At 48.4% G+C, this 26,672-nt stretch overlaps 1 protein-coding gene and 1 long non-coding RNA gene across 8 annotated transcripts; one reads left to right on the top strand and one right to left on the bottom strand.

Moving 5' to 3' along the window:
• Positions 1-16: 16 nt before the first annotated feature.
• Positions 17-14,510, bottom strand: OPRL1 (opioid related nociceptin receptor 1). 6 transcript variants are annotated; one of them, XM_030010325.2, is made up of 5 exons: positions 14,149-14,510; positions 13,563-13,876; positions 12,836-13,089; positions 3,424-3,779; positions 17-3,148 (listed from the first exon to the last, which is right to left on the bottom strand). In XM_030010325.2, the coding sequence occupies exons 3-5, from the start codon at positions 13,060-13,062 to the stop codon at positions 2,625-2,627; spliced, it is 1,107 nt and encodes a 368-aa protein (XP_029866185.1). In that variant the 5' UTR covers positions 13,063-13,089; positions 13,563-13,876; positions 14,149-14,510; the 3' UTR covers positions 17-2,624. The 6 variants fall into 6 exon arrangements, with proteins under 6 accessions (XP_029866185.1, XP_040978568.1, XP_040978565.1 ...); XM_041122634.1 differs by lacking the exon at positions 13,563-13,876 and having other exon boundaries at positions 14,149-14,327; XM_041122631.1 differs by lacking the exons at positions 12,836-13,089; positions 13,563-13,876; positions 14,149-14,510 and adding exons at positions 5,728-8,847; positions 9,042-10,246.
• Positions 13,282-19,802, top strand: LOC115339820. Of its 2 annotated transcripts, XR_005932112.1 has the most exons (3): positions 13,282-13,385; positions 15,456-16,070; positions 19,257-19,802. It is a non-coding gene; the product is annotated as an uncharacterized LOC115339820 (long non-coding RNA). The 2 variants fall into 2 exon arrangements; XR_003922841.2 differs by lacking the exon at positions 13,282-13,385 and having other exon boundaries at positions 14,529-16,070.
• The last annotated feature ends 6,870 nt before the right edge of the window (positions 19,803-26,672 follow it).

The following is a 26,672-nucleotide window of genomic DNA, read 5'->3' as shown; positions in this document are numbered from 1 at the left end:
ACATCATTCAAAGTACAGGGAGTTTTATATTCCTTTATTAAAGCACACAAGTAGCCACCTAGGAAATTGTCATTTACACTGTGGTAATTGTAAAATCATACCAACACAACCATTTCAGAAGAGAATTCAAGAGCCTGCGCTTCAGCCGGCCAGCTGATCGCAAGCCTTTAACTCCATAGGCACAGTACAATAAAGCTTTTGCTTTCAGGTTTTTGTTGCTCTTATAACAAACTCCACTGAGCATTGAACAGAATGCCTAAACACATTCACTGCGAGAGCCACTGAATTGCCCAAAAGCTTAGTAAACACACATTTATTGAGTACTTGATTATGTAAGATCGTTGCAGCATAGTCTTTATAACAAAATCATCATTGAAAAAATGTGAAACACTGGTATATTTTTTCAGAGGACATAACTCTATTTAAAATCCCAACCAAGAACTACAAAGGGAGGGTGGCTGTTCCTCAACCAGCCACTAACGAACGCTCTCCTGCTCCCTAAAGGCACTGCAAAAAAAAGCCCGGCAGTCGGTTCCCAGCTTCACGCACAGCCATACCCAGCACCCTGTCAGACTGTAGGACAGCTGACGGGCTGAGAAAACTCACGGTTGCTCACTGACCAACGCTGTTATTGTAGCCACGAACACGACAGCCCACCAAACTCATTTTTTCCAAGGGCATGGATGCAGCTTGCCAGCAGCGCCGTTCTCAGGGAGTTCTTCTTTGCATGCTTGGGGGTTGTACAAGATTTCCTGGTGAGTGCTTGGGGATAAACACCCATTGCAAAATGCTTAAAGTGCCCAGATTTCCTCCTCCCCCTGTGTTATTCAGGGGAAGCGCTAATTGCAAAGTTGTCTCTGGTATCCCTCCAGATTCCCAGTCAAATGCTAATCAGCATGAAAATCCTCCCAGCTTGAGCAGTTTACAAGGGATCTGGGTCCTATACGTGGGACACTGGAATTGCATCTATATTTTAAGCCCAACCATAAGGGAAACACTCCACATAGAAATATAACATTGGATTCTTTTATACAGCATATATAAAGAACGTGACAGCATTAAAATATTGGCAAATCAATACATTAAAAATACAGAATCTCGTAGACCAGAGCACAAGAAATATATTCACATGAAATCTTTACAGTCCAGACAATGCTGCCGGTTCCCACGTTGGAATTGACCTCCCATCTCCAAAGGGAGGTTGTTGCTTTGCTACCCCATCAGCACCACTGGCCACCACCGGCCAGATTTCCCAGGGCTGTTGTGCTACAGGGAGAATACAAGTCTGCTGTCCCCGCCAGCACAGAGGGCACTCGGTGGTTAAACTCTTCGGGAATGCTTTCAGTATCAAATGAAATGACAGGGCATTTCATTTTACACAAAGCTTTGGCCTACTGGGAGAGGAAAATCAATCTATGGTTGGCAGGAGGGGTGGTACCTTGGCAGCATTTCCCAAGCTTTCTCAGCATCGTGGATCTCATTTCATTTAAAAAAAAAAAAACAAAACCACCAACCACCTTTTGTATGGTTTGTGCACCGCTTATCTCATGTGGAGCAGGTGGGACTGGTTTAGGCTGCCCATTCTACCAGAAATGTCCATGTCTTCTGGAGGAGCTGCCATTTTGAGTTCTCCAAAATGGCTTTCCCCAGTACATAAATACATGTATACATAGGCCACTTTATTCCTCCCTCCTCTCACTGAGGAAGATCCCCAAGGCATGCTTGGCAAGATGAAATCCTACAACATAGCTGTACCTCTAGCACTATAGAGATGTGTATATATAGACACATTCTGTCCATTATTACAATGGAAACACAGGGTTAAAAAAAAAAAGCAATAGCAGCATGTAAACAAGGATTTGTGTTCTTTTCATCCATCTTTTCTTCCTCCTCTTCTGAGCTACATTCATCAGTTTTGACAGACCCTTCTCACCACCCTGCTCCCCTCTCGAGGCAGAGAGTTTTACTGCAGACCCCGTCTGCAGGAGCCGATGTTGTCCTTCCCCAGGCTCCCAGCCACCGGGCAGTTTGAATTTCCCTTTCCATCAGCTCCCTCTTCTCCCTCCCCGCCTCCTTCCCTTCGGGATGACTCATCCTGGAGATGATCTCGGGTTTTGTCTGATGGCTGCTGCCCACTTTGGCTTCAGCAAAGTCTAATTTCAGAGCAATGCTGCAGGAATAAAACCCGCACACGAGCGCTCGATGAGCCACATGAGCTGTTAACGTCTTAAACAACTCAGGGAAGAAAAAAGAAATGGAATAGTTTGCATTTTGTCTGTCTCCCAGCAGCAAAAGTGTAAGTCCCAGGAGCAAGGCCTGTTTTAAACCCTTAATTCCTGAATTCTTAATAATGTTGCAAACCACCAGGGTTTCGCAGGAATCAAAGGGCTGATTTCAAACACGTTCCTTAGTGCAGGGTGCACCGGAATTAAATGCATCAGATGGGCTCACTTTTTCTTCATGCTCTTGCAGTATCCAGTTTTCCCAACCCCCAAAATTGTTTCCTTGGTTTCTCGGCTCTCAGTTTTGAGGTCCTGCTAAAGAGCTGTTATCTGAGTTAGCTCTGACGTGGGGGTGGTTGGACTCTGCTGGGCAACAGCCACCATGGGAATTTCCATGCCTAGTCATGCCGGATTGTTAGTCCCCTCCGAGTTCTTGCAGGCATAGGCCACGTCCTTGGCAATGCTGCACATCCTATTGGACATCTGGAGCTCGGTCCTGAAGGCGGTGGGGAAGCAGAACTTCTTGAAGCACGCCTTGAAGTTCTCATCTAAGAAGGCGTAGAGCACGGGGTTCAGGCTGCTGTTGGCATACCCCAGCGCGGTGCAGAAGCAGGAGATGGCCAGCTCGAGCTCGCTTTCTGCCTTGGCACCCAAGCACTGGACCAGCACGAAAATCTGGATGGGAGTCCAGCAAATGATGAAGACTGCCACCACCACCAGGACCATTCGGGTGATGCGCCTCAGGTTTCGGTCCTTCTCCTTGGAGCCCGAGAGGACACGGACATTCTTGAGTCGTCTGATCATGAGACTGTAGCAAATAGTGATGATTAACACAGGGATCATAAAGGAGAAGAGAAAGACACAGATGCCAAACACTGGATCCCAGTAATCCACGGGTGAAGGGAGTTTAATTAGACAATCAATTTCTGCAGGTGAGAAAATAAAAAGGAAAGGAAGATCAGCAAAGCCATATCAAGAAGAAAAGCATCTGCACGTTCAGTTTAGTTTGGGCATGTTTAATACTGGAAAAGCAGTAGCAGTGATGCAGAGAGGCAAGGGCAGAAAGGAAGGAGTTAAAATAGCTTCACAGCAGAGAGCTCACCACACTGATGAAACTGGTACCCCTCTCCAATGGCTCCCCAAGCCCACGGGCTCTCCTGGCCACCACCACCTCCCACCCACTGGATGCACTTTTACTGACCGTTGTTTTCATTCTCTGCAGATCCCATCACCATTGCTGGGATGCCAAAGACAGAAGCCAGCGCCCAGATGCAGACGTTCACCACTTTGGCCTTGTGAGGAGTGCGGATGTCTAGTGCTTTGATAGGGTGGCAGATAGCAATGTAGCGGTCCACGCTCATCATCGTCAGGGTGAAGGTGCTTGTGAACATGTTGTAGTAGTCTATAGAGATGGCAATCTTGCAGAGGACATTGCCAAAAGGCCAGAAGCCCAGGAATGTGTCTGTACCCTGGAAGGGTAATGTCATCAGACACAAGGTATCAGCCAGAGCAAGGTTAAAGATGTAAATGTTGGTTGCTGTCTTCATCTTGGTGAATCTGCAATGGAGGAATGAGCAATGGTTAGAGCTCCACCTGACCATGATGGGCAAGACATTGAAGCCTACTGAGGAGGGCGTTCTGCCACTTCAGGAAGGAGATGCTGTGTTATTCTAATGTAACAAGAGATTGACCACCACCCTTTCCTTTCTACCTCCCACATGCTTATCAACACACAGCTCAACCCAGCTCCTACAACAATATGAATGGTGCCTTCGCAATCAGTTTCATGGGCAGGAGAAGCTTATTTCCTTAGACTGCAAGTGAGGCCCATGAAAGCCTGAGGCTGTCAACTCAGAACATACTTTTTGAAAAACAACTTGGGTAAGGCTAATCTAAGATTTCATCACATATGGCTTCATTATTATAAATGTTGGCAAGAGCTTTACGCAGTAAGCTGATTTGAAAGGCATCATATGGCCCAGGGGTAAGCTGATCAGCCATTTTTTATGGGCTCATAACCAAAGACTATGGCTAATGTGAGCTAACAAATCAGAATGGGCAAGATGGCCAGCCCTGGCCAGTGGCAGCTAAAAACTGGTGAGGAATGAGGTTTGTATCAGAAATCAAAACATCACAATGGATCTTTCTAGACAAAGGGGTAGTTTGCAGGTAAAGTCATGAGTCAACTCTACTGCAAATGGGTTTTGTCATTTCTATATTACTTTTACCGCATGAACTGACTGCCCCAAAAGAAGATTCACCTTGCTCTAATGGTAATCATCTCCTTTTTACACATGGGAAATGATGCAAAAAAAGATGTGATCACCTTCCCAAGGATACATGCAGAGTCTGCAGAAATGGAAACTCAACAGTGACTCTGTGACTGAATCTAACATTTCAGCTCCAGGATGTTCCTCTCATGGGCAAAATAAGAGCACAGATAGGTACAATTTTAAAACTACAGCTCATCTATCATTTACTATACTAATGGCTTTTGCAGAAATGTTGCCAGAAATGGCAGACGATGTGTGTTATTAACGGAGGGCAAGTTCATTTGAGGGTAACACTTAAACTCATAAACTACTGCACTATTTGCAGTTTGTTATGTGTTGGAATATTATGGGGTCTGATCTGACCCAAAAAGCCTTTTGTCAAATTGATTTAGAACAGCAAACCCACAACTGCAAGCCTCAGCACTGTACCCCACCCCCCCGATGATGGTCTGAGCTTCAGCTCTTGATTATTTGAATGCTTGGAGGAACATTATCATTGCCACACACTGAACTCTGTGAGACACATGGTGACATAGCCAGGTTTGCAAGAATAACAGCCAGGGGATCTACAATCCAGAATATAAACTCTATTATTTTACCCCTCTTAGAGCTCTAAGCTGTACTTGTATTAGAAGTCAGATGTTTGAAAATGGCTTCAGAAAGCAAGAATGATCAAACATTTGATCTTGAAAGCCAAGGGAAGCTTTTGGAGCAGATGAACATCGATGGAAACACTTGAGGTCCCCACATAAGCCTGAGTCAGGCTCCTCCTGGTCCAGAAATCACAGCAGCCAGGCAAGACAGTGGGTTCTTAGAAAGCCAGCCCAGATCAGATAAACTTATATAAGCAAAAGCAGTAGAGGAAAAATACCAGAGTCTTTCCTATTGTGAAGGGATGAACAAGCAAAACACAACCAGGCACCTGCCAGGGCTTTAAAGCTTTGGGACTTCCTAAGCAGAATTACACAAACAGACAGGCTCCAGTGCTGTGAACTCCAGAGCAGCAGCATCTCAGGGTGGGCAAGTTTTGCTTTTTTGTTTGAATTCTTGCAGTTGGCATAAATGAGGCAATGCACACAGGGAGCATGAGATGAGTCTGTGAATGAATTCAGACACTTTCCCCTCTAGGTCAGCAGGGGGGGTAATTAAAATTAAGAAATGAAATCACTGTTCTTTATCAGCCCACACAAATGTAAGTATTGTCAGCTCAGGCTTCAGGAAATTATTGTCACCTAAGACTGTGTTAGCAAAGGTCTCCTGAGAGCTGTAGTCTTCCTCTGCATACCACAGACCTGGCTGGGCTCACCCAAGCTTCCCAAAGGTCAAGTTTGTTCCAGTCCATCCTTCCAGGAGGACTGGACTTGGAGGCAACTCATCAACATGCCTTTAACCCTGACTGCTTTTCTGATGTTATGACTTGAGGGAATAACAATTGCATTTTTGAACAATGATGAGCAGCTTTACTGTGAAACAGAAAAAAATTAAAGGTTGGTGTTTGTTTTTTTTTAATTGACCAGTGGAAGAAACAAGCAGCAATCCACCCACCTCTACCACCCATCCAGCATCCGTGGGGAACAACATTTTCTCTATACATACCCCTGTCCCCAGCACAGCGAGAAGTTTGGGGCATCTCAGCTAACCCTGAGCTTGGGGTGTGCAGATTGCAAACCTTCAGCTCCCTCCTGCACCCCTCCACCCCAGGAGAACTCACTGGCCCCTCTCCTCCAAGATGCTTCTCAGCAAGAATTCAGAGTCCAGGTGTAATTGCTCAGCCCAGCCCTGCAAAATCCGCTCTCCCCCGATGCACGGATCCCTCTCTGCTGCCTCTTTCCTTGCTCCCTCCGAGGTGACGGCAGAGCTGCCTTCCCTCGCCGCCTTCGACACGGGGACATGCTGGGGCAGCTGGCCCACTGCTTACCTTCTTCAACCCACCTTAAGTGGATTTTAAGGCTGATTTTGTGCTCTTGAAAGGTGGGGAAATTAATTTACACCTAATTAATTACTTATAGCTCCACTTTCTCTGCACACTGAGCGCCAACAGCCATTATCCCAACCAACCAATGTTCCCAAACATTTCCAGAATGTTCAGTACAAACAAAAATCAATTAATCACTTCTCTGTGGATTAACCTCTTTCTCTTTTCCTCCGGGAACTGAGAGTGTTCTCTTTCTTAATCTGTACAAAAAAAGATAAATTAAACTCTCGGGCTTTAGGAGGCACCTAAGGTCCCCCCAAGAGCACAGCTCTGATGCGGATAAGCCTGCTGCCTCCACGCAGGACATTAGCTCCCCGCTGAGCCACTTTCTTGCACTTGGCCACCTAATGGAGCATCTCCCACAGGGCGGTTCTCAGCTCTCCATCCAGCTCCACCTTTGTCACAAAAGTAATCACTTTGCTCTGTTCTCCCGGCTGCTGAAGCCTAAGAGGAAAAATGTCTGGATATCAGCTCAGCACTCGGCTTCCCCCTCCTTTTTGCTAAGTGGACCTCAAGCAGCGTTACCTTGCTTCAGCAAGGGGAACACAGTTTGGGAGAGGAGGAGATGGGTAGGAAACAGCTCTTCCACATACTTGGCTTTGAGGTCCTGTTTTTCACAAGGACGGATTCTGTCCCCGGCTGAGCCTCAGGATGAGCTGCAAACCTGTTGTTTTAGCGTCACCCCCTCCCTTCTGCCCAGCCACCCCGAGGCTGCAGGGCAGCAAGCAGCTCCAGATGCCCCAGGGCTAAGGACCAGCCGGCTGCAGCAACCCTACAACCCAAAACAAAACTGCAGACACCAGGGGCAGAGGGACCGCAGCAAAGCCTTCAACCCTGGGGAACCGTGAGCATTATCTCCAGGAGCTCCCTGCCTCTTGATTTTGATACTCGTAGCTCCAGCTAATCAGGATGCAGACAGTGGTGTTCACCTTGAGCAGCTCCCTCTGTTCCCACCCCACGCCCTGGCATCAGTGACAGCCTTCGCCGCCCTGGACACGCACAGGAAAGCAAAACAGAGCGGAAAAGGCTCAGGGAGGATTTTTGCCAAGCTGCTCCCACTCTCTGACAGTGGAAATCAGCACCAGTTCACTGACATCTCTGCTCCCAGCCAGCTCTTAGCCCACAGGTTTTATGAAGCTGATATTTGATCTGGCACGTACCGTCGTGATTTGTGTCCTCCCAGCCATACACCCACACCGTGCTCTCTGTGTCCCTGCTGCTCTGATCACCTTTTCAGAGCCCCCTCATCCTGAAATTACCCAATTCAAGCCAGTGTATCCTTAATAGTTCAATAGGCCACAAAAAAAACCCCCAAAAAACCAGAGAGGACAAACTTAAGGACAAATTTAAATCACTTTGGACTATGAAGCCAGACGCTACAGCAAAAGCAGACAGCAACACCGGCACATAAAAGCCTATTAATTACCTGGCAGGATGGTGACTGATTAACAGGGGTTAAGGAGTCTGCCACCAGCCAGGGCGAGCAGCAACACTTTGGGACAGATGATTTTCTTGCCCTTTGAGTCTCGCTGCCATGGCTGGGTGACACTGGTGCCCTCCCTCTTGAAGGTGCTCTCTGGGGACCAGCACGGATGGGGACATTGCACTGCCCCGATCACTGCCATGCCGAGGGCAGTGGCTGGGTGGCTGCGGCTGCAAAAGCCTCTGCAACCCACCCAGGCACTCGCAGGGATGCTCGTGCAACCCCGAGTGGGCACACAGCCGTCGGGAACAGTGCTTCGGTCTCAGGAGGGTGTTCACCAGCATCCATCCTGCAGCAAGATGCTCTCATCCCTGTTCACGTGCTGGATCTGCCTCTGCTGAGCTGCTCAGGTCTTAAATGCTGCTGGGAATTGCCCAGTCCCTGGAAAGCACTGGGAACCGAGTCCCACATTAAACATCACAGAATTACTGCTGCACATGGGTAACTCCCTTTCACTCATCCCACCAAAGCCAGGGGAAACCAAGAGCCCTCCAGCACACGTTGGTGTCGCAGGACCTGTGTTGGCAGGGGCCACACACGGCTGTTACGAGCCTTGTGGCTGCACCCAGCTCATCTGGGCTCATGGGGACCTGGAAATTGGGGAGCTGCAGACCTGCCCTTTGCAGCAGGTCCCCCTCCTGCTCACCTTGCCATCCTTCCCCAGCTCCAATCACTCTGCACAGCACAGAGCCCTTGGTGTGGGCTTCCCTTCTCTACAAGTTGCAACAGTTGTATTTATTTTTCACCAGGGAAAACTAAAAGAGGCTAATCTGGAGAGAGACAAGGTCTCAGATGGTCCCACTGGTGTCCACTGGGTCCATGCTGCATTAAATACTCACTTGATTTCAGCTCCAAGACACACAGCTGGTCGAGGTTTTTCCCTTAGAAAGCTTTCTATTAAAAAAATCAGCATCTCTGCAATGTCATAATTAACTTCATTTTCCCTGTCTCATCACAGCCAGCTGCCCTCACCCCTGTTCTCAGGGATTGATGCAGTTTTCAACCAAAATAACAGCTGGCACAGCCATCCCCAGGCAGCCACCAGGCACAGGCACCTCCCCATCACATCCCTCCTCTTAAAGCTTCACCTGGAAGCAGCAAATGGAAGTGTAGGGGCCTGACAGCCATAATCTGCCTAAACAGCTGCTTAAAATGCTCTGAAACAATGTTCTTTAATAGGGAGAGCTGAGCATCCCCCATACTTTGCTGGGCTCCCAACAGAAAGCTGCCATGGCAAAGAGAAGTGCCCTAGAAACGAGGCATCATTCCCTCAAGGGCCTGATCCAGGCGAGCAGAGCCAACACTGAGGAAGGGAGTCCTCCAGATCATCACTGCTGAGCATCGTAGCAGCACGATGGAGCTGGGGACAACAGAGGGCTTCCCGGACCAGAAGCTTCATGCTGTCCCTGGTGGAGGCTTGGGGGTCTCCATCACACCCCATGCACCAACACCTGGGTCAGCATCATCTCCAGCCACCCCCAGGGCCATTGCAAGAACAACATATCTTCCTTCCCCTTCACTTTTCTTCCTAAAAGCAAAGCTCTGGGGCGTCCAGCCTTGCAGCGTTCAATTACTAGATAAGAGGGACCTCAGCAGCCTGGTTTCCTCCACTCTCCCCCCAAACCCTCTCTGCCTCTCATTAAAAAGCAGTGCAGGAAATATACGCAGAAGAGCACAAACAGCAGAAGGAGGGAGGGGAGGCATTATCTCCACTGGCAAGGAACTCCACAATGAGCAAGCAGAACAAAGCCGCAGACAAGGCAGGTTTCCACAATAGGCCCTTTGCTGTCCAGGAAATCGTGTTCTTGACGAGAGCCCTTCTTGGTCTTATCCAATTAGCGCTGCTCAGCATTAGAAGGGGATTGACAGTCACACGATGACCGTCTCTATAAATTAATCATTCCAAATGTCAAATCACTCCAAATATAAGAGAGATGTAGGCTAGGTTCTACAACAGAGGGGAAAACCCAGAGGAGGCTTTGAATTTGTATTTTTGAAATACCAGGAGATTTTAAACTTTTCCATCAGTGCTGCAAAAAACTCATTTGAGAGAAACAAAAAAACCAAGCCTTCCTGATGCCTCCAGTTTCCTTGAGTGCTGATATTAGAGTCTTTTTATTTCCCAGCTCCCTCAAAAACAGGAAACAATTACTGTGTACGTCACCGTACCATTCTTTTTGTGGAAGATAATATACCTTTTTGTTATAGGTTGTGTAGCAAGCTGAAGTCTGGTTATCCCTGGTGAAATATAAGCACAGAAAGAGAAAAAACAGCTTTTGTAGGGTGCACCATACCTACAGATGGTAGGGGTGCAGCATAGAGGATTTAGCAGTCTTTTTCCCATTAATGGAAGAGATATATCACTAAGAGTCCCAAAGCTCCATGCTGACATACCAGCAACCAACTTTCAACCTACTGAAAAAAAGACGCTAAGACATGAAGCCCAGAAGCACCAATGCCCCAGTCTGGGGAGAAAACCTGTGCTTGAGAGGTCATCAACATCCTCCTTGCATGGCCACTAATTTGGCAGCTCTGCATGAATCTGCATACATGATCAGGGTCAAGAGTTTGAGATATTGAGTCCAGTTTATCACTACACCTGCTCCTGACCTTAACAGGCAGAACAAGGAGAGAAAAATCCTGGGCAGAGATAACCAAAAGTTGCAGTTACTCACCAAACCGAGAAGGGTCATTTTGCTGAGTGTTAGCCTCAGCCAGCACTGAGCTCCCAGGAGAAACTGGTGGGGAGAACCAGGGGGAAAACAGCAGCTTCTTCTACACGTGCTCTAGCTCAGTTATAACTCCCCAGCACACATTATTCAAGGGGTCCCTCCAGACTCACGTGGGAGTGGTTTTTGGAAAAACAGAGGTGAATCCCCAAAAAGGAGTACCCAAATAATTAAAACTTCTATTGGCTCTTCTATATATACAGGGATTTACTGGATAAAAGGGGAAACAGAAGTGGAAAAGGCCTGGGGGAGATGGGGCTGACACTGGTCTTCAGTTCTCAATTGCTTAAAACCAGAAGGTACAAAAAAAAAAAAGTTAAGTTCCAGGGGAAATTTCAGTGCTAGATCCCCCTTTTCTTTTCTTGGGTCCCATTTTCCCAACTGGAAGGTATCAAAGCCAAACAGGAGCGGAACAAAAGGCACCATTTTGAAAGCATGACCCCGCATAGCCACAGCACACATCCACCCTGACTGGGATGCTGGTTTGGGACATTTGTATTCTTGGTGACACGCTGGCCACAGCCCTGGGCAGGGGCCAGCAGGGTCCTGCTGTCCACATCCCTCGAGACCTTTGCAGACAGGGTCTTCTATCTGCAGACTGCCAAATCTTCTCCTTCTGACACACATTTAAGGTTCATGCAGGGTGCACGGATTCCCTTCCCCTGCCCGCACACCAGCTCAGTCATTCCCAGGGAGCTGCATCGCTGTGGGCCAGAGACTTCTCACTCGCAGAGACTCACTACTCACCACGCTTACACGCACCCACAAACACCGTGCCTACTTGAATCATTGCTACTACACTGAACAGAAACACGAGCTCTCCAAACGTGGTACTGCAGCACCGCAAACCTCCTCTCTCCATCTCCAGATTCTCCAGGGCTAACATGATCCCTTCTCCCTGCCATAAATTCCTTGGCAGGAAGAGCACGGACAGGCGGTCTAATGTACAGTCATGTCACTTTGCCCTTGTAGCAGAGATTTAGCCGCCGTTCACCGACCTGTGACACTGAAAACTTAATTTTGCAGCATCTCCCCCAGCCGAGTTGTGTGTATTCAAGGGAAAGATGCTTTGGAAGCAGCAGGGCTCCTGGCAGGAGCAATACTTAATCTCATCAGTGTCTGAATACCTGCTAAAGATTTTTCATCCTCTGTTGCAGGAGAAAAATTCACCCTGTCTTTGGCAGCATCCACCTGCACCAGGAATCTGCTCCGAGACATGTATAAAATGGAAGCTCACTCCTTAACATACAGGGTACAGAGATCAAAGGGCATTGCTAGCGTTTGACAAAGAATCACAGCCCTAAAGGTTGCATAAACTTATTTTGTACTTACAGGGAGGAACAAAGTTTCCGACTCCAGGAAATAGGGGGACTTGGACCACAGCAGAACCAGACAGGGACATTTAAAATGCCAGCAACGTGCAGGGATGCTGGACAGTGCTGCTGGAGTGGTGCATGCTCCGTGCTCTGTCCCTCTGCTCTCCTGACTTCAGCGTGAGGAACCAGAGAAGTTGCCCTCAACCCTGCAGCATCCTGTCACATCTTATTTACGTTTATAGTTTCCAAAGAGTTGAAAGAGCTATATTTGTGATTTTTTTTTTCCCCCCTGTAAAAGTAAGACTGAGCCTCCCAGCAGGCCCTTACCTTGCAACTAGGTTCAGCTTTGGAAATTACCAGCTCCCAGATGGAGCAGCACCTGCAGCCACAGTTGGGGTGCTGGACACAGCACAGGAGGGAGGGGTCCTGTTAAAGATCAGGCACACCCTGGCAGCGGGATGCTCCCAGCACTTTGCCTTCCCTGAGGACATCCAGCTCCCTGTCCTGCAGTTTGCAAAAAAAGCCCCATTTTTTTTAAAATTTTTTTTTTTTTTCTGAGCGGATTTGAATGCTCTGTTCCATTCTCTGGGTTAAACTTTAGGAGGCACCAGAGGGCAGCTGAAAGCTGGTGGGAACCTCCATCACAGCCTAGGAAGGGAGAAAAACAAATAAAACCAAAACAATAAAACGAATGCCACATCATTACCTCTAAAGCACATCACAATTACCAGGGAAGCGCCTGCCTTGCTTTACCCGCAGCAGGGATTTCAGGGGGACGGTCTGCCCCGCTCACAGCCCTCCCCAGAGCCTCCCTGGCGTGTTGCCTGCGTGTCCTACCTGACGATCACATACATGACGGAGCAGTTGCCCACCAGCCCCACAATGCACACAATGGAGTAGACAACCACAATGGTGATCTTGATGCTCAGAGGCAGAAAGCTGTCCCCCGTGCCGTTGTTGAACCAGTTACTGGGGAGAAAGCTCAGGTTCAGCATGGAGGAGTCGTTCAGCAGCTTTCTCAGGTCAGGGTCTTCCAAAATGTGGGCAGGGAAGAGCGGGTCCATCCTGAAACACCAGCCTGTGCCAAGGACCTGGGGCACCAAAGAGACAGTTTTAAGATCCGCTGATCAATCGGGTAGCGCGGGACCGTAGCAAAGCGTGCGCGTGAGAAACGCTGGGGGGAGGATGATTTATTGCTGGGGAGAGCGCAGCCCCCCTTAAACCTCCCCAAGAGCGTTTTAATGGGCTGCAACCCTGCGAGCTTGGTGCATTCTGAGCACACAGGGAGCTCACGCATATCTCCACACCGCCAGCGCAGGGGACGTGCGGGCTGCACAACGCCATCCCTCCCAAAAGCCTTGGATGCTCCTACCTGCCTGCCGGGTCGGTGAGTCCCAACATACGGTTTTGTACCCCCAAACCCCCCCCCCCCCCCCCGGTACCCTCTGAAAGCCGCCGCAGCATCCCACTGGGGCTAGGGTACAACCCCTCCTCCCGGCTCCCGCCCCGGTAAAAAGGTAGAAAAAAGCCCAAAGTTGAAAATAAACCCCAGCTGGCTCCTTACCTGTGTGCGGGTTTCCCCCACTAGCGAGGCTGTGCTCCCCCCGGCCGCATCCAGGTACCCCCGGGCTGGGGATGGATGGGGGGACCAAAAAAGGGCTGCGGGCACGGCTGGAGGCTCCGCTTCGGAGGCAGTCGGTGGTGAGGGGGGTAAGGGGGGGGTAAGGGGCTTCTTCTCGCAGGCAGGGATGCTGCCAGCGCAGGGGGCTGCACCCCGGAGCCCACGTTTTTAAGGAAAAGGGAGGGATGGGGGAGAGGGAGGGAGGGAGGATGGACGGCGGCTGGGCAGAGCCAGCCCCGGCTGCCTGGCTTCTCCCACTGCGTAAAAGAAAAGCAGGGAAGGGGGGGGGGGGGGGGGAAGGAGAAAAAGAAAGGGGGGGGAATAATAAATAACCAAAGGGAAAACGAGCCTACACCTGCGAGCCCAAGGGCAGCGTCCTCCCCCCCGCTCCCGCAGGCGCTCCGAGCTGCCGGCCGCCCCCCCCCCCGTCCCACCCCCGGAGCGGGGAGGGGGGGTCCATCACCTCCCCCCCCGCCAAAAAAAACAACCCTGCCGCAGCCCCCAGTTGCAGAGGGGACCCACAGCCTACCTGGGGTGGGTTCTCCCACCCAGAGGCACTGGGAAGGATGGAAGGATGGGGGTACGGGGGAGACAAGGCTTCGGGATGCGAATTCCTCCCTCCTCTGCAATTGTGCAACCTGAACGCTGTGCTAGCGCAGGAGAAGCAGAATGGGGGATTTGACCTAGAAACTGGCAAAAATACAAGGAGGACTGAGAAGTGAGGGGGGAGAAAACTGTTATTATTTAGTGTTCTGCTAGTAGCATTCGCTAAAGGTCATTTTTTTGTAACCCAAAGCATCCTGCACTTAGGATCAGAGTTACAGTAGCACATTTATCTCAAGCAGCTGCAGTGGTAAATTCATTACCTTAGGGTGGTGTGATCCACGTAGACCCCCCAGGTCCCTGCTGTTCCCAGTCTGGCCATGGGACATTGACCACGATAGACTCAGTGCCCAGGAGCTGCAGAGCCCCCCAGGTATGCCACCCCCCAAAACAGGATGCAAAAAGATGTCTTTGGCATCCATCCCCAGTTTGATTCCAGATCGGGGCAGATGGGCTGCTGAAAACTAGAGCCTCATGGTCCAGCGCCTCTGGCCATCTACAGTGTTTCCCTGAAGATGCCATTTCCCAGCAGTTCGTGTTGGGGGCACAAGCAGAGACACACGGGTCAGATCCAATTTGGGGCACATTGCTATTGCCCAGAAGGAGATGGAGAAAAGGAAAATGGGCTTTTGGGGAGCAAATGCTGCTTCTCTTCCAAAGCCCACAGCCCAACGCAGAGCTGCTTAGGCCCAGCAGACACAGTCTGCTCCAATTCTGCTTTAATGGATGTCTGGGGATATTTAGCACAGAAGCTACACCTTCTTTACAGGGAGTGTAATGGTATGGTATGGTAATGCACGGTAATTTTCCTGAATGCTTCCATAAGAGCAGGTCTCAGCTGTAACAGGGAACAAGGGAAAAAGCATGACCCAGAGATGCAGCCCTCTTGTGAAATACAACAGTCCTAGCGCTTGAAGGTGGGTTTTTTTGGTCAGTCCATTAACGAAAGTGTGAAATAAATACTAGACTAGACATTACTTTAATTGTTAATGGATTGATTTTCAAAGGCTGAAGGAAGGACAGCAGTAAATCAGTGCGAGACAGCCTGGCTGGACAGCTCAGGAGTCTACGGGAAAAGAGTGTTTGCAGATTCAGCTCTGCTCCTCTCCGCTGGCTCCCACCCCAATAAATGCACTTAGCCCTTCACATATTCATTTTATGTTCATTCAGTGCAGCAAATACAGCATGTTCACCTATTTGTCTTGTTGGGGTCCTTGTTTTGACTCGATACAGCCTAGTGCTTTGGAATGACTGCTGTAAAAGGGGATCAGGATTGCCACCTTGAACTACTGACAGCCAAGACATGTTTTGTGTCTGGGACTAAAACTCTTCCAAAAATTCTCCTCTTCTGTCCATCTAGCATCTTCACACTGTTCAGCCCTGTCCTCTTGCACAGGAAAAAGCCCCGGATGTTCATGCCACACACCTTCAGTCCCAATCCTGCTGTTTCACCTGATTTCACCCCAATCCTAATTCAACCATGAAGAGATCTGTCCTTCCAGAACATCTCATGGTCAAGAGCAGGAGACTTGCCAGATTTCTTCCCTATCAGAAGTCTTCCCCCTGCCCATTGGGACCTATGCACCAAGGCTGAGAAGGAAGGCCACCAAGATTTCATCTGCATGACCCAAAAGGACTTCTCCCTGCCTATTTCTTAGAAAAACAGATCAACTCTTCTCCTTGAAGATTTCTATGCAGACAGCAATGTAAACAAAGCCAAAAAAGAAAAAGCCAAAAATGCAATCCTTCTTCCAGATGGTGATTGCCCAGAAAGCACGCACGAAGGCAGCAGGTGACACGCCATGAATAGATGCTGGATTTACAAGAAAGTGTCCAGAGCATCAACGTGTAAGTCAAAAACACATTCATGGTGCAAATACCTTTTTTTTCAACCCCACTTTCCATTGAGTCTTATTTTGCAGATATTCAGACTGAAAATATACAAAAGTTTGTTAATTGGTGTGCTGGTTTTGCGGTGCAGCTGTGTGGTACTTAGCTGCCAACAGGGGTTAAACCACGACAATTGGGTAAATAATTAGAATATCCGTAAAAAATTAAGATTTGTCTGAAAGTGAGCTTTGTGCATATTTGGGGTTTGGGGTTTTGGTTTTTTTTGGGGGTTTTGTTTTTTGTTTTTTTTTTTTTTTAATTTTCAGAGGCTTTATAATATAAGAACCACAGCTGGGACCCAAGCACACTTGTTCTCTGCTTGGTTAATGGATATATGTTGGCAGAGGCAGGACCCTGGGCTTTCCCCACATACCTATAGCATATTTATCTCCAAACTCCTGGACCATCAGTACAGTCTACACAGTTACGGATGAACAAACCTTATCTATTTCAAGCTAATCTAGTTCAAGTGACAATAATTACACCTACCATCGTTTCAACCAGGTTAACTTTACAGACGCTGTTCCTAAACATGGAGAATTTTTGCTGCTTTTGCAGAAAACAGCCCACAGCCACCTGCATTTCATAATAGCAACAGCCCACAGATTTTTGCCTTTCCTTTCAGGAGGTGAAGACATCTGCATGTCAGAGCTGTTTTGCCACCTTTAGCACAGTTTGCCAATCTGTTTAATCAAGGCCATCGTGAGCAGAGAATTAATTTTGCAAGACGTGAAATCATTTCTTACGCAGGGACAAGCACCTGGGCTGGAGAGAAGAGGGAAGAAGGCTGGGGGGAATGCAGAATGTGCTGGAGAGGATGGAGAGCAAAGGTTCAAAAATGCAGCCCTTACTCCTGGGATGATGGGCACCTGCCAACCACATGCCAAATGCTAATTAGCTCAATTTGCACCCCAACCACTGATGGTGACTGAAATTTGTTCTTTGCACATTAATCATCACACAAATTCAGCAACCAGCCAAGGACAAAAGGCACACACAGGGAGACACACAGCCTCATTTCTCCCACCACTGTCCACACCATAAACACTGAAACCATCTCTGGTTAATACACACAGCCTCCACTCATCAAAACCGATGGCCTTGGCAGTGCATTACCATTGGTGAACCCATTCGTTTCAAGCATCATAAAACTGGGCTCAAGCTGTTTGGTAGAATGAGAAACAGAAGCGACCGGCAGGTAGGAGCGTTATTTGCTGTTAAACATTTATGCAAAAAAGCACAAAAGGTCTTGTTTTCCTGACCAACTGTTCACACTTTTGAATAGTCAGCTGTTGGCTGCTCAAACCCCCCCACATTCACCCCTCCAGCAAGAATTGTATTTGAGGAGCATTCCTTCTGGCTCCCCATTTCACCCTCTACAGCCTTGGCCTTACAAGTGCCTCCCTGAGCTCTCTGCTCATTCTTTCCCAGCTTTCTAGTTTTGTTAAGCAGCCGTACAAGTCAAGGTAAGCCCAGCAGCAGCTTGGGCTAGCCGTGGCCTCCCCAAGGCCAGCATCACCAGCAAGCACTGGGAGGTCCTTGAGCATCGCTGCTCCCTTCACTGGGTCAGTGCTGAGCAGGGACATTAACTGTATCTGCAGCTGAGCAGGCAGAGCAGCGCCAGCAGGCACTGCATCTTTCAGCAAAGCATTAAACACTAAGGAAGCAACCACAGCAGGTATTGGGTTTTAATAATAATAAAAAAAAAAAAAAAATAAATACCCACACACACCAAAACTGCATTACAGCTAGAGAAGTTAGAGCAAGAGCTCAAGCTCTTTCCAGAGCTGGAAAACCTGCAAAACAGACATGGAAAATGAGATCTAGGATGGTGAAGCCACAGAATAGCACAGGGAAGTCACTGCTCAGCCCTGCACCAGCTCCAGAAGAGCAAGAGATGTTGGGTTCAGTATATGAACGTTCTGACTGCTTTACATAATATCACAGATCTATGGCAAACAACTAGAGCATGAGAGAAACTGGCAGGAAGTAATGAATGAAAAGACATAACAAAATGAAAAAAATTGTCTCTTGAGCCCCAAAACCCGCCTCCCCAGGGTCCTCTCTACAAGGGGATTCAGTGGTCCTTCCCAGAGATGGTGGTGACAAATTCTGTTCCTTGTGTGATGTTATAAATCATATAACGCAAGGCAAGAGATATTCCAGAAGTAGACTATCTGCCCTCCATCACCAACAGACTTGTTCAAAGAATGAGAAATAACATCTATTACGAAGAGGGACATTGGTTTCTTCAGTATTTGCAATAATACATATTCATTGTAGCTTCTGTATTTGCTCCATCAGACTCTTTTAGAGATGGCAGAAATCTCTGCAGACCCTCTTTTGCAATGCTAAGCATCAGAACAAAGAAAGAAAAACAGAATAACTTTCCCAAGGAGCAAACAGGGGCCTGGGAACAAACACACTGTGGAAAAAAAGGTTCCTGCTGACATCAGCTTGCACTGGGACACTACTTAAAACCCAGACCCACCAAGGGGAACGGGGTCAGCAGCACATCACAGGCCATGTGCCCCATCCCTTTCAAAGTCCCTGTTTCCCTTCCATGATCATTGAATTTCTCAGGAAGAGCATATTTGAGACAAGATCTCAGGATGCGCATGGCAGGGTGATGGTGAGGGTCCAGTCCACATCACAGGGGGCTGATCCCAGTACACCCCATCTACACCTGGACCTAGCCTTAAATTTAAGCCCTGACACTTGCACACAGCCATTAGCTCAAGCCAGCAGAGAAAGGTAGCCGAGCAAATCCATCCCCACATCCCTGAAAGGCAGCTCCACCTGCCTGCTCTCAACGCTTGCTGTGCCAGAGCCGTGGGGTCAGTTCCTGCTTCCCTCTGTACCCTGAAAACCCAACATTGCTGCTGGCTGGGCACCTCCCTGCCCATTCCTGAGACTGCAAGCAAGGAACTGATCCATAGGAACGGGCCTATTGTACAATAAAACAATTTCATGCAAGAGACAGCTGATCCCCAGGGGCACCTAGCTAACAGAGCTGGAGTCAATCGATTCCTCTTTCTAAAATAGCAGGACAGTGCAACAAGTATAATTCATGCCCATTTCAAGCACAAAGGAAATCTCTCCACTTCTCTTCTACATATCTTTTTCCTTCCATTTGCTCTCCAGCTCCCAAAGCCATGGAGTTACAACGCCAAGAAATATATCAGCTCCTGCTACATTTTCCTGGGACCACACAACAGCAGAAGAAAGAGCCATTCAGCTCCCAAAACCTGAGCACAACCTCACAGGAAGAGTTGCTTGAGTCCTATTCCAGTCTCTCCCATGTTTCCAGCATGCCTTCTTCATGCCCTTCGGTCACGTCCAAAAGACAGCAGCCACCAAGATCAGAGGTCCCACAGCCCCTTAAGCTACAAAGCCCATGGTAAGGAGAATAACCGGATCCACTTAATGCCAGCAGCTGCCTGCATTTCGAAGAACACTGTGTGCAGCAGTGAGCCTGATCCTCACTACTTACAGGTAATTAGAGTGGATCGTGCTTTCACCAAAAATTCATTTAGAGCAAAATCCCTCAAGCCCTAACAGGAAAAAAGGGAGTACACAATGCTACCCACTTCACTGATATTTTATTGTTTGCCATCATTATTTGGAATTTTCCAGGGACTGATCATTTCAGGTTATTGTGGACGAGGCCATTAAAAATCCTGTCTGCAACATTCTATTCTTTTTGACAGTCTTATTCCTCTTTGCATCTCAAACCCATCAACCTTGAAGCGAGCAAATCCTTCCACTCTTGCAAGACAGAAACATTCCTTCCCCCTGCTATCCCCTCACTCAGGACACTGATTGTTTTGGGGTTTTTTCCCCCACCATTTTGGGCACCCAGCATCCAGGGGTCCCTATTTGGGGGTCCCCACAGCCCAGATGCTGAGAGAGGAAAGGTCCCTGATTTAAGGAAATGATAGTTGCATGATTTACACAGGTACTCAGTAAGAAACAGAAGCAGATGCTGAATTCAGATCCCCCAAGCTCCATCCCAGCACTTTAACCTCTTATCCCTTAGGGAGGAAAACACCTCTGTGCTCAGATGGCGATTTTCACAGAAGTCTTTCAAAGTAAGGATCTGCTTATCGCCTCCGTACTGCAGTCATTTTACATCGTGAGCAGCTTTGAGAGCAACAAATTCACTGCAAAAAAGTCTAGCACCAAGATATTCAGGGTCCATTTGCTGTTTGCTTCCCTCCACACTTGCTTTCCCCAAAGAGATGTCACTCAAGATCTTGCTGTTATTTGGATCAATAGCAGCTGATGCCTGATAACTTGCTTTTGGGCAGTTTGTTTTCACAGTTTTAACCCACCTAAATGCAGTCTCAGAAGCCTTCCCTTGTTCTATTCTCTAGCAAGAGGAAACAATAGATGTTTACTGAAAATTTCAAGCAACTGTAGAGGGAAATATATTCCCATCAGTTTTTCAAAGGCTTGAATATCTGCCTTGAAAACACTGCAGTCTAACAAATCTATAACTAGGAAGAACCATCAGTTAGGTAGAGGATATGTATGCAAATAATATGCAACAAGCAGCAGATACGTAATGTCTCCTCACATATGCTATTTATGTAGCTGTCATGCTCGCTCTGAAGATGTCATGCAAAGAGCCATACCAGAAGTACTGTACATACACTCCAGCTCCCCATAATTTATGTGGGATTAAGAGTCAATGGCCCTGCTGGGATAAGCTGGTTCCAGCAAAGCTGTGCTGCTTCACTAGGAGCCAAAAACCAGGGCCTGAAGGTTTGACAAAATAGGAAAACGCTTCTACATTTGTGTCACAGAGATGCCAATGACTGTGCCCAGCCATGCCTGCCCACAGGACCACACGCACACACACACTGAGTGGGCAGAGGTGCACTGGTGACCAAGAGGGGCTATCCAGCACCCTGGGCTGCTCAGCTCTCACTCCCAGCTAGGAAAATTGTACCAATCCCCCACAAAAACAATATTTAGCCTCCATCAAGAGCCTCTCCCACCATGCCCCAAGCCAAAGCCTTGCCTAAGAAGCTGCTTGGTCCCCCAGGGCTGATCTGTTTCCACATGTCCCTCACCCTCCACACCACCAAACCCCCTTCCCCAGCCCCACACAGCCCTTTTATCCCTCACCCACCCAACCCGCATCACCTGCGCTCGTCATGGGATGAAACCGTGTCACCTGGGGCCGCTCCTCTCCACGGGCTCTTCCAGCCTCGGCAAAGCTTGTTGCACAAATGGTGCGGCAGCAGCTTGGGAACTGGGAGAGGTTTTTAAACCTGGTTCAGCAAAAGCACCGATGCTGGGACTGAGTGTGTGTGATTGAGCCAGGCTTTTGAATGTGAAAGTTTGTGTGAAAAGACCCTGAGAAACACATATCCTACCACAATCTCCTCTTCTGAATGTGAAAAATTGTGTGAAAGACCTTTAAGAAATAGATACCCTGCCACAATTCTCACTACTGGGCTCTCAGAAACACAAAAGGAACAAATTTGGGGCTGTTATTTAAGTGTTTTCCAACCAGGAGGCATAAAGCTCCTTAGAGGTCCTCTTGCAATGGGGTATCCCTCAGCACACCATTGCCCTGCGTCCAGTTTACTCTGTGATTGACTCGAGGGCTGGGATGAGGAGTAAATGAGAGCTGGGCACAGCCATGGAGCTGGGAAATTATGGGTGGCATGGGAATACCTTGCTTCTGGCACTAACAAGAGCAGCATTGATTCTTCGCACAGACATCTAACACCGGGCTCCCGGGCATCCTTGCAAAGAGATCTGGACACTTTGGGGTGTATGTAGGGACCCAATTCCCAAGCAAAGGGAATTGGGAACCCCAGCTGAAACCCCTCCTGGGTTTCATTATCCTGGGTCAGGACTCATCAGCCTGGCTCTGGTCCCTGCTGCATCTCCCTCCACGCTTTTCACGGGCAGCCCGTGCAGAACAAGCATCCGCAGGACCAAGGGAATGCCGGCGCTGAGCACGAACAAGACCAGATGTGCTGGCAAAGTTGGTTAGCCACCGAGTTAGGGGTTTGAGAGAAGTGGCTGTGCAAAAGGGAGAAGAAGGACTGCAAGGTTCTTGCCTGCGCTCTCGGGTGATTTCTTTGAGAGAGGGATGAGGGACAGCTCTGCCCCGATCAGATCTGTGCATGAATGTGCCGAGCTGCAGGTTAGCGCTGGAGGAGGGACCAGAGGCAGCAGGAGGGATGAGAACGGTGATCTGGAAATGCTCCTCATGGTGGGAAGGGATGGACGAGCCCCTGGCCCTGCACCCAGCTCTCGGGCATCAGGCATTTCACACCCTGCTCTGCTCCCCCACGCTGTCCCTTGCTTCCCCTTCGGCTCAGCCCAAGGAGCAGCAAGCAGTTGAGGAAGATGCTGGAGGTGCCGAAAATGTGCCTAATCAGAGCAAGGAAACCACGGAGAGGAGTCCTATCAGACGCTTCTCAGAGGTGAAGAGATTGAGACCTTCCCAAAGAGTGACCGACTGCAGAAACGGTTGGATCTCTTGCTAACCATCGCATGTCTCAGAAGCCACCCTGGCACCTCGTCCTCTCCCTCAGGCACAGGGACATGCTCCTGCCAGGCCTGTCCCCAGTTCAGTCCCATTACTTCCCCTCTCATTACTTCCCCTAAATAGCCCTCAAGACCATTTTGCTTCATATCTTCTACTTTTTCCTGACTTGCACCCTCCATCACCTTCACTGAGGCAGTGTTGGGTTGATCTCCCAGAGCAGTGTAAGCTCAGAGCCAGAGGCAGCTACACTAATCACAGAAATAAGGATTGACTTTTTACACTGTGCTTCTCCTGCAGAAACCCAGACAGTGCTGCAAACTCTGTAAACTCATTTATGAGATGGATGGAGGGGGAGAGGTACCAGGAGCCTGGGGCTAAAATGCAGGAGGTGAGAGTAAAGCAGCATCTCAGAGAGGTAAAAATGTCCCAGCCTTGCAAAGTGCTGTTGCCATGCCAGAGGAGCTGCAGTCATGAGAGAGCCATCCCAATCGAGGGCACCGTCATCTGAAAGCAATGTCCCACCAGTGAGCTGGAGGGACGAAGGCACCCACCCCCGGTGGCTTTCCCACCCATCCCCTTGCCAGCACCAGCAGAGCCATGAGGCTCCCCAGTCCCCTTCCCATTTATCACATCCCCTGCTCAGTCCACATCAGAACCTCTCAAGGCATTTTTAATTGCTCTGCTCCAAACAGTCCACCTCTAATACAAACCAGAACAGATTTCCCCTGGAAAGCATCCCAGATTGCTGAGAAATTCTGATAGCATCCGCAAGCGCTAAAGCTTTCTGAGACCACAGACATGCCTAGATATCATGTTGCTCAGATCTCAGCAACATCAAAGAGTGGAACAGCTGTGACACATGAAACTGGGAAATTTCACAGGCTTTTGTGAAATCTTACTATTAATTGGGGGGGGCTGTGCACTACCTAGAAGTGTCTCAGATTCAGTCCAGTAAGGGAGGTTTTTTAATCATTCAGCATACTATGTAGGACAGGAAACCTATTCTGTCCCCAGGTCTCATCTAGTCACCTAAGCATCAAACCTCCACATTTTGGAGTGATAAAGTAGTGGCAGAGATGCCTTGGAGAATGTAGAAACAGTCTTAGACATCTAATTCCTCTGGGATCTCATTGAGTTCATTTCTGAGGAAAATTTGGGAGACCTTTGCCACCTGTCTTTTATTTTTTGTTATTACTGTATATGTTGAACACTTCCAGCTACCACCCCTGAAGTATGACTAAAGGTTTCTAGTTCTACAATAATAAAAATGCTGCACAGGTCAGGGACAATCCTGGGAGCAATTTTTCCTCCCTGCCCCGACACTCTCTATCTCATGACTTCTGGATCAGGCAACATATGCTGCCTGAGCTTTCACTGCATGTCCATATACCAGTATTTTCCCAGGACTGGCTGTTCCAGAAGGATGTTCCTACAAGTTCTTCCCAAGGTTTCCCCATGGCCGAGATTTGGTGCAGATGGATTAGGTCCCCATTCTGCACTGAGGGTCAATCAAGGTGAGAAGACAGACTCAAGAGCAAAAAAAACTCTGTTCTTGAAATAAAATTTTTTAAAAGTCCAAAAATTATAAAGCTCAGTCAAGATCTTACCTTTGTCTGAGATCACCCTACAAGCTGGAGCATCATCTCATGCTGTCAATTGGTTTCATGAAAATCTGAATAAGGGCTGAGGAAAGAGAAAGGGAAAAAGAAGGGCAATGACATTTTTAATATTGCTCCTGGAGCTCAGGGGTAATTATACTTTCGGAGGTTTGGATTTGTGCTTTCCTGCAGACTTTGATCTTTCAGACAAGATAGATTAGGTTTTACAATATACTTGGAGTTGCTTCTACTAGCTTTAAACTAGATATTAAAGCAGTTCAGTGCCACAGTCACCGAGGGTGGTTGTTAAATTGTGCCCAAGGATGCCTTTTATTGTCTCCTCATTGTGAATCTCAGAGTACGACAGTAAAATTTAAATGATTTAACAAGCCTGCCTTATTATTGTCCTCCTTGCCCTTGTTTTCTTCATTTAAGCCTTCAGGTAGTGAGCCATTACAGAGCAGCACCCACGCATCCCATTAAAAATCCCAAAACCTGCAAAATGGGCTGCTTTGCACCTCCTGCCCAACACCTCCTGAGCTCTTTCATGGGTTTGCAAATCCCATTGGAACCAGCAGGTGATGCTGAAGCAGAAAACATGGAGCTCATTCTGCCTTCTATTAGGCTTTTATTTTCCTTCCATAAAATTCCTAAGTGAGAAGAATACTGTGATCTTGGTGGGGGATTTAGAAAGTGTAGGATATAAATGATGACATGTAGCATATGGCTTTGTTCTCACTGTCTAGTCAGCTCTTCAGTCCCCGTGAATACACACGGGCTTTTTCACACCTAGGATGGAGCGAGGACACCTGAAAGAAAATAGGAACATTTCTCTAGCGGAAGGTTAGTGGGGTCTAAGCTTTCCTTGAGCTGACCATCTCACAGCACTCGCAAAGCCCCAAAGCTGCACTTTCCCGACCTCGCCTTGACATTCCCGGTGTGTGACAGACACCACGCGTCCCCTCGCAAGTCTGCAGGTGTTGGAGTGAACATTGCGGGAAGCAGCTGTGTTGGGAGAGGAGACTCATGCTCAGCATCTTACTCGCTTCTAGCGCGCTCCTCTGCAAACATGAGGCAGCGCAGTAAATGACCCTGTCTAAAGCAAGAAGAGACGGCTTTTTCTTTTCCAAGGCATGCATCAGCAGCAGTTTATGGGAGTCATACTGTTTTGCAAGTCTCCCTGGCAAATTATCTTGATGGTCTTCCCTTGAAGCTTGAACATTGCAAGGGTTAGCAGTGCTACAGATGCACCTCTCTGGGTTGTTTTTTGCTTTTAGTGTTTGAGTTAATTCTGCATCTAAACGTTTCAGCTGAGATCTCTGCCTGTGAGAGAGATCATATTTATTAGATAAAAAGAAGAAGGAGAAATGGATGTGTCGTCACTAAATATCAGCAAAATCCGTTGCTGTTGCCAGTGTTCCCTGAGAGACATAAATGCTCTACCATCCTTCTCCAGCACCCCACCACTGCGGGAGAGCTGGGACGCCTGCACAAGCTCCTGCTCACCTCCCATCTCCAGCCAGCCACGGCACACAGCTGGTCAGTCCCAGCCCCAGCCAGATGTCCAGCTACCACCTCATCCTCCCCATTTCCATGCTGGTCGATACCCACCAAGGGCGGGCACAGCATGGCTGATGGAGTGGCACCCTGGCCCTGCAAACATTCACTCCGACAACTGGGGCAGAACCCGTCCCAACGCCCTACTTGTCATCCACCTCTGTCCCTGCCATCCCTGTGATGTGCAAAGCAGGATCGCGTGGGCTAAATGCTTTTGCCTTCTAGGCTTGGTCTGCTGATGTAGCCCCAGGAGGGATAACTTGTTTTATTCCCCTGACCATTCCTTGGCTTTTCCCTTAACTGGCAGCTCAAGCATGTGATATGTGCTAATTCTGTTCAGACAAAATCTAAAAATCAAATCAGTAGTTTTACCAGAAACATTAAAGTGTGGCGAAGAGACACTTGATAGGCAGCCTCCACTCCAGGGGATGGGAAATGCAAAAGATCTTCCTGACAGGCAATGACATTTGCAAGTGTTGCCAAACTTCAGTAGCTGAAGGGGAAACAATGATCTTCAGTATTTCAAGGGAAGAGTTTGACACCTTCACTCCTGCCCCACTCACCAAGGGAACCAAGACCCAAACATCCAGGAGAGCATCGAAGTGGACACCAGCAAACCGGCCAGTGGCTCCACAACACCCCAGTTTCTGTGTATTATATTTGCAACGCTGTGTGTAAATTGGGAACTGGGAGCTGCAACACATTGATCCAAGAGTGCAAAGACTGTGCACACCAGTGGGTGTGCAGAGAGTATATGTACACATTTTCATCCAGTCCTGCTGGATCTGGTGGATTTGCACAGGGAATGGTTTCCTCCCTGCATCCCTCATGGCTTTGCCTGCACAAATCCCATACATTCTCTGCTAGGGAAGATCATCACTGTACCCGGGT

This window comes from Aquila chrysaetos, chromosome 3, assembly GCF_900496995.4.
Source record: "Aquila chrysaetos chrysaetos chromosome 3, bAquChr1.4, whole genome shotgun sequence".
Taxonomy (NCBI): domain Eukaryota; kingdom Metazoa; phylum Chordata; class Aves; order Accipitriformes; family Accipitridae; genus Aquila; species Aquila chrysaetos.
This window is presented reverse-complemented; position numbering and strand designations above follow the sequence as displayed.

Bases quoted from the DNA above. Each gene is read 5' to 3' on its own strand.
- OPRL1 (XM_030010325.2), bottom strand. From the start codon at position 13,062: ATGGACCCGCTCTTCCCTGCCCACATTTTGGAAGACCCTGACCTGAGA. The intron at 3,780-12,835 runs GTAGGACACGCA...CCTCCATTGCAG, and splicing joins GTCATGTATGTGATCGTCAG to ATTCACCAAGATGAAGACAG. The intron at 3,149-3,423 runs GTCAGTAAAAGT...TCTCACCTGCAG, and splicing joins TGCAGAGAATGAAAACAACG to AAATTGATTGTCTAATTAAA.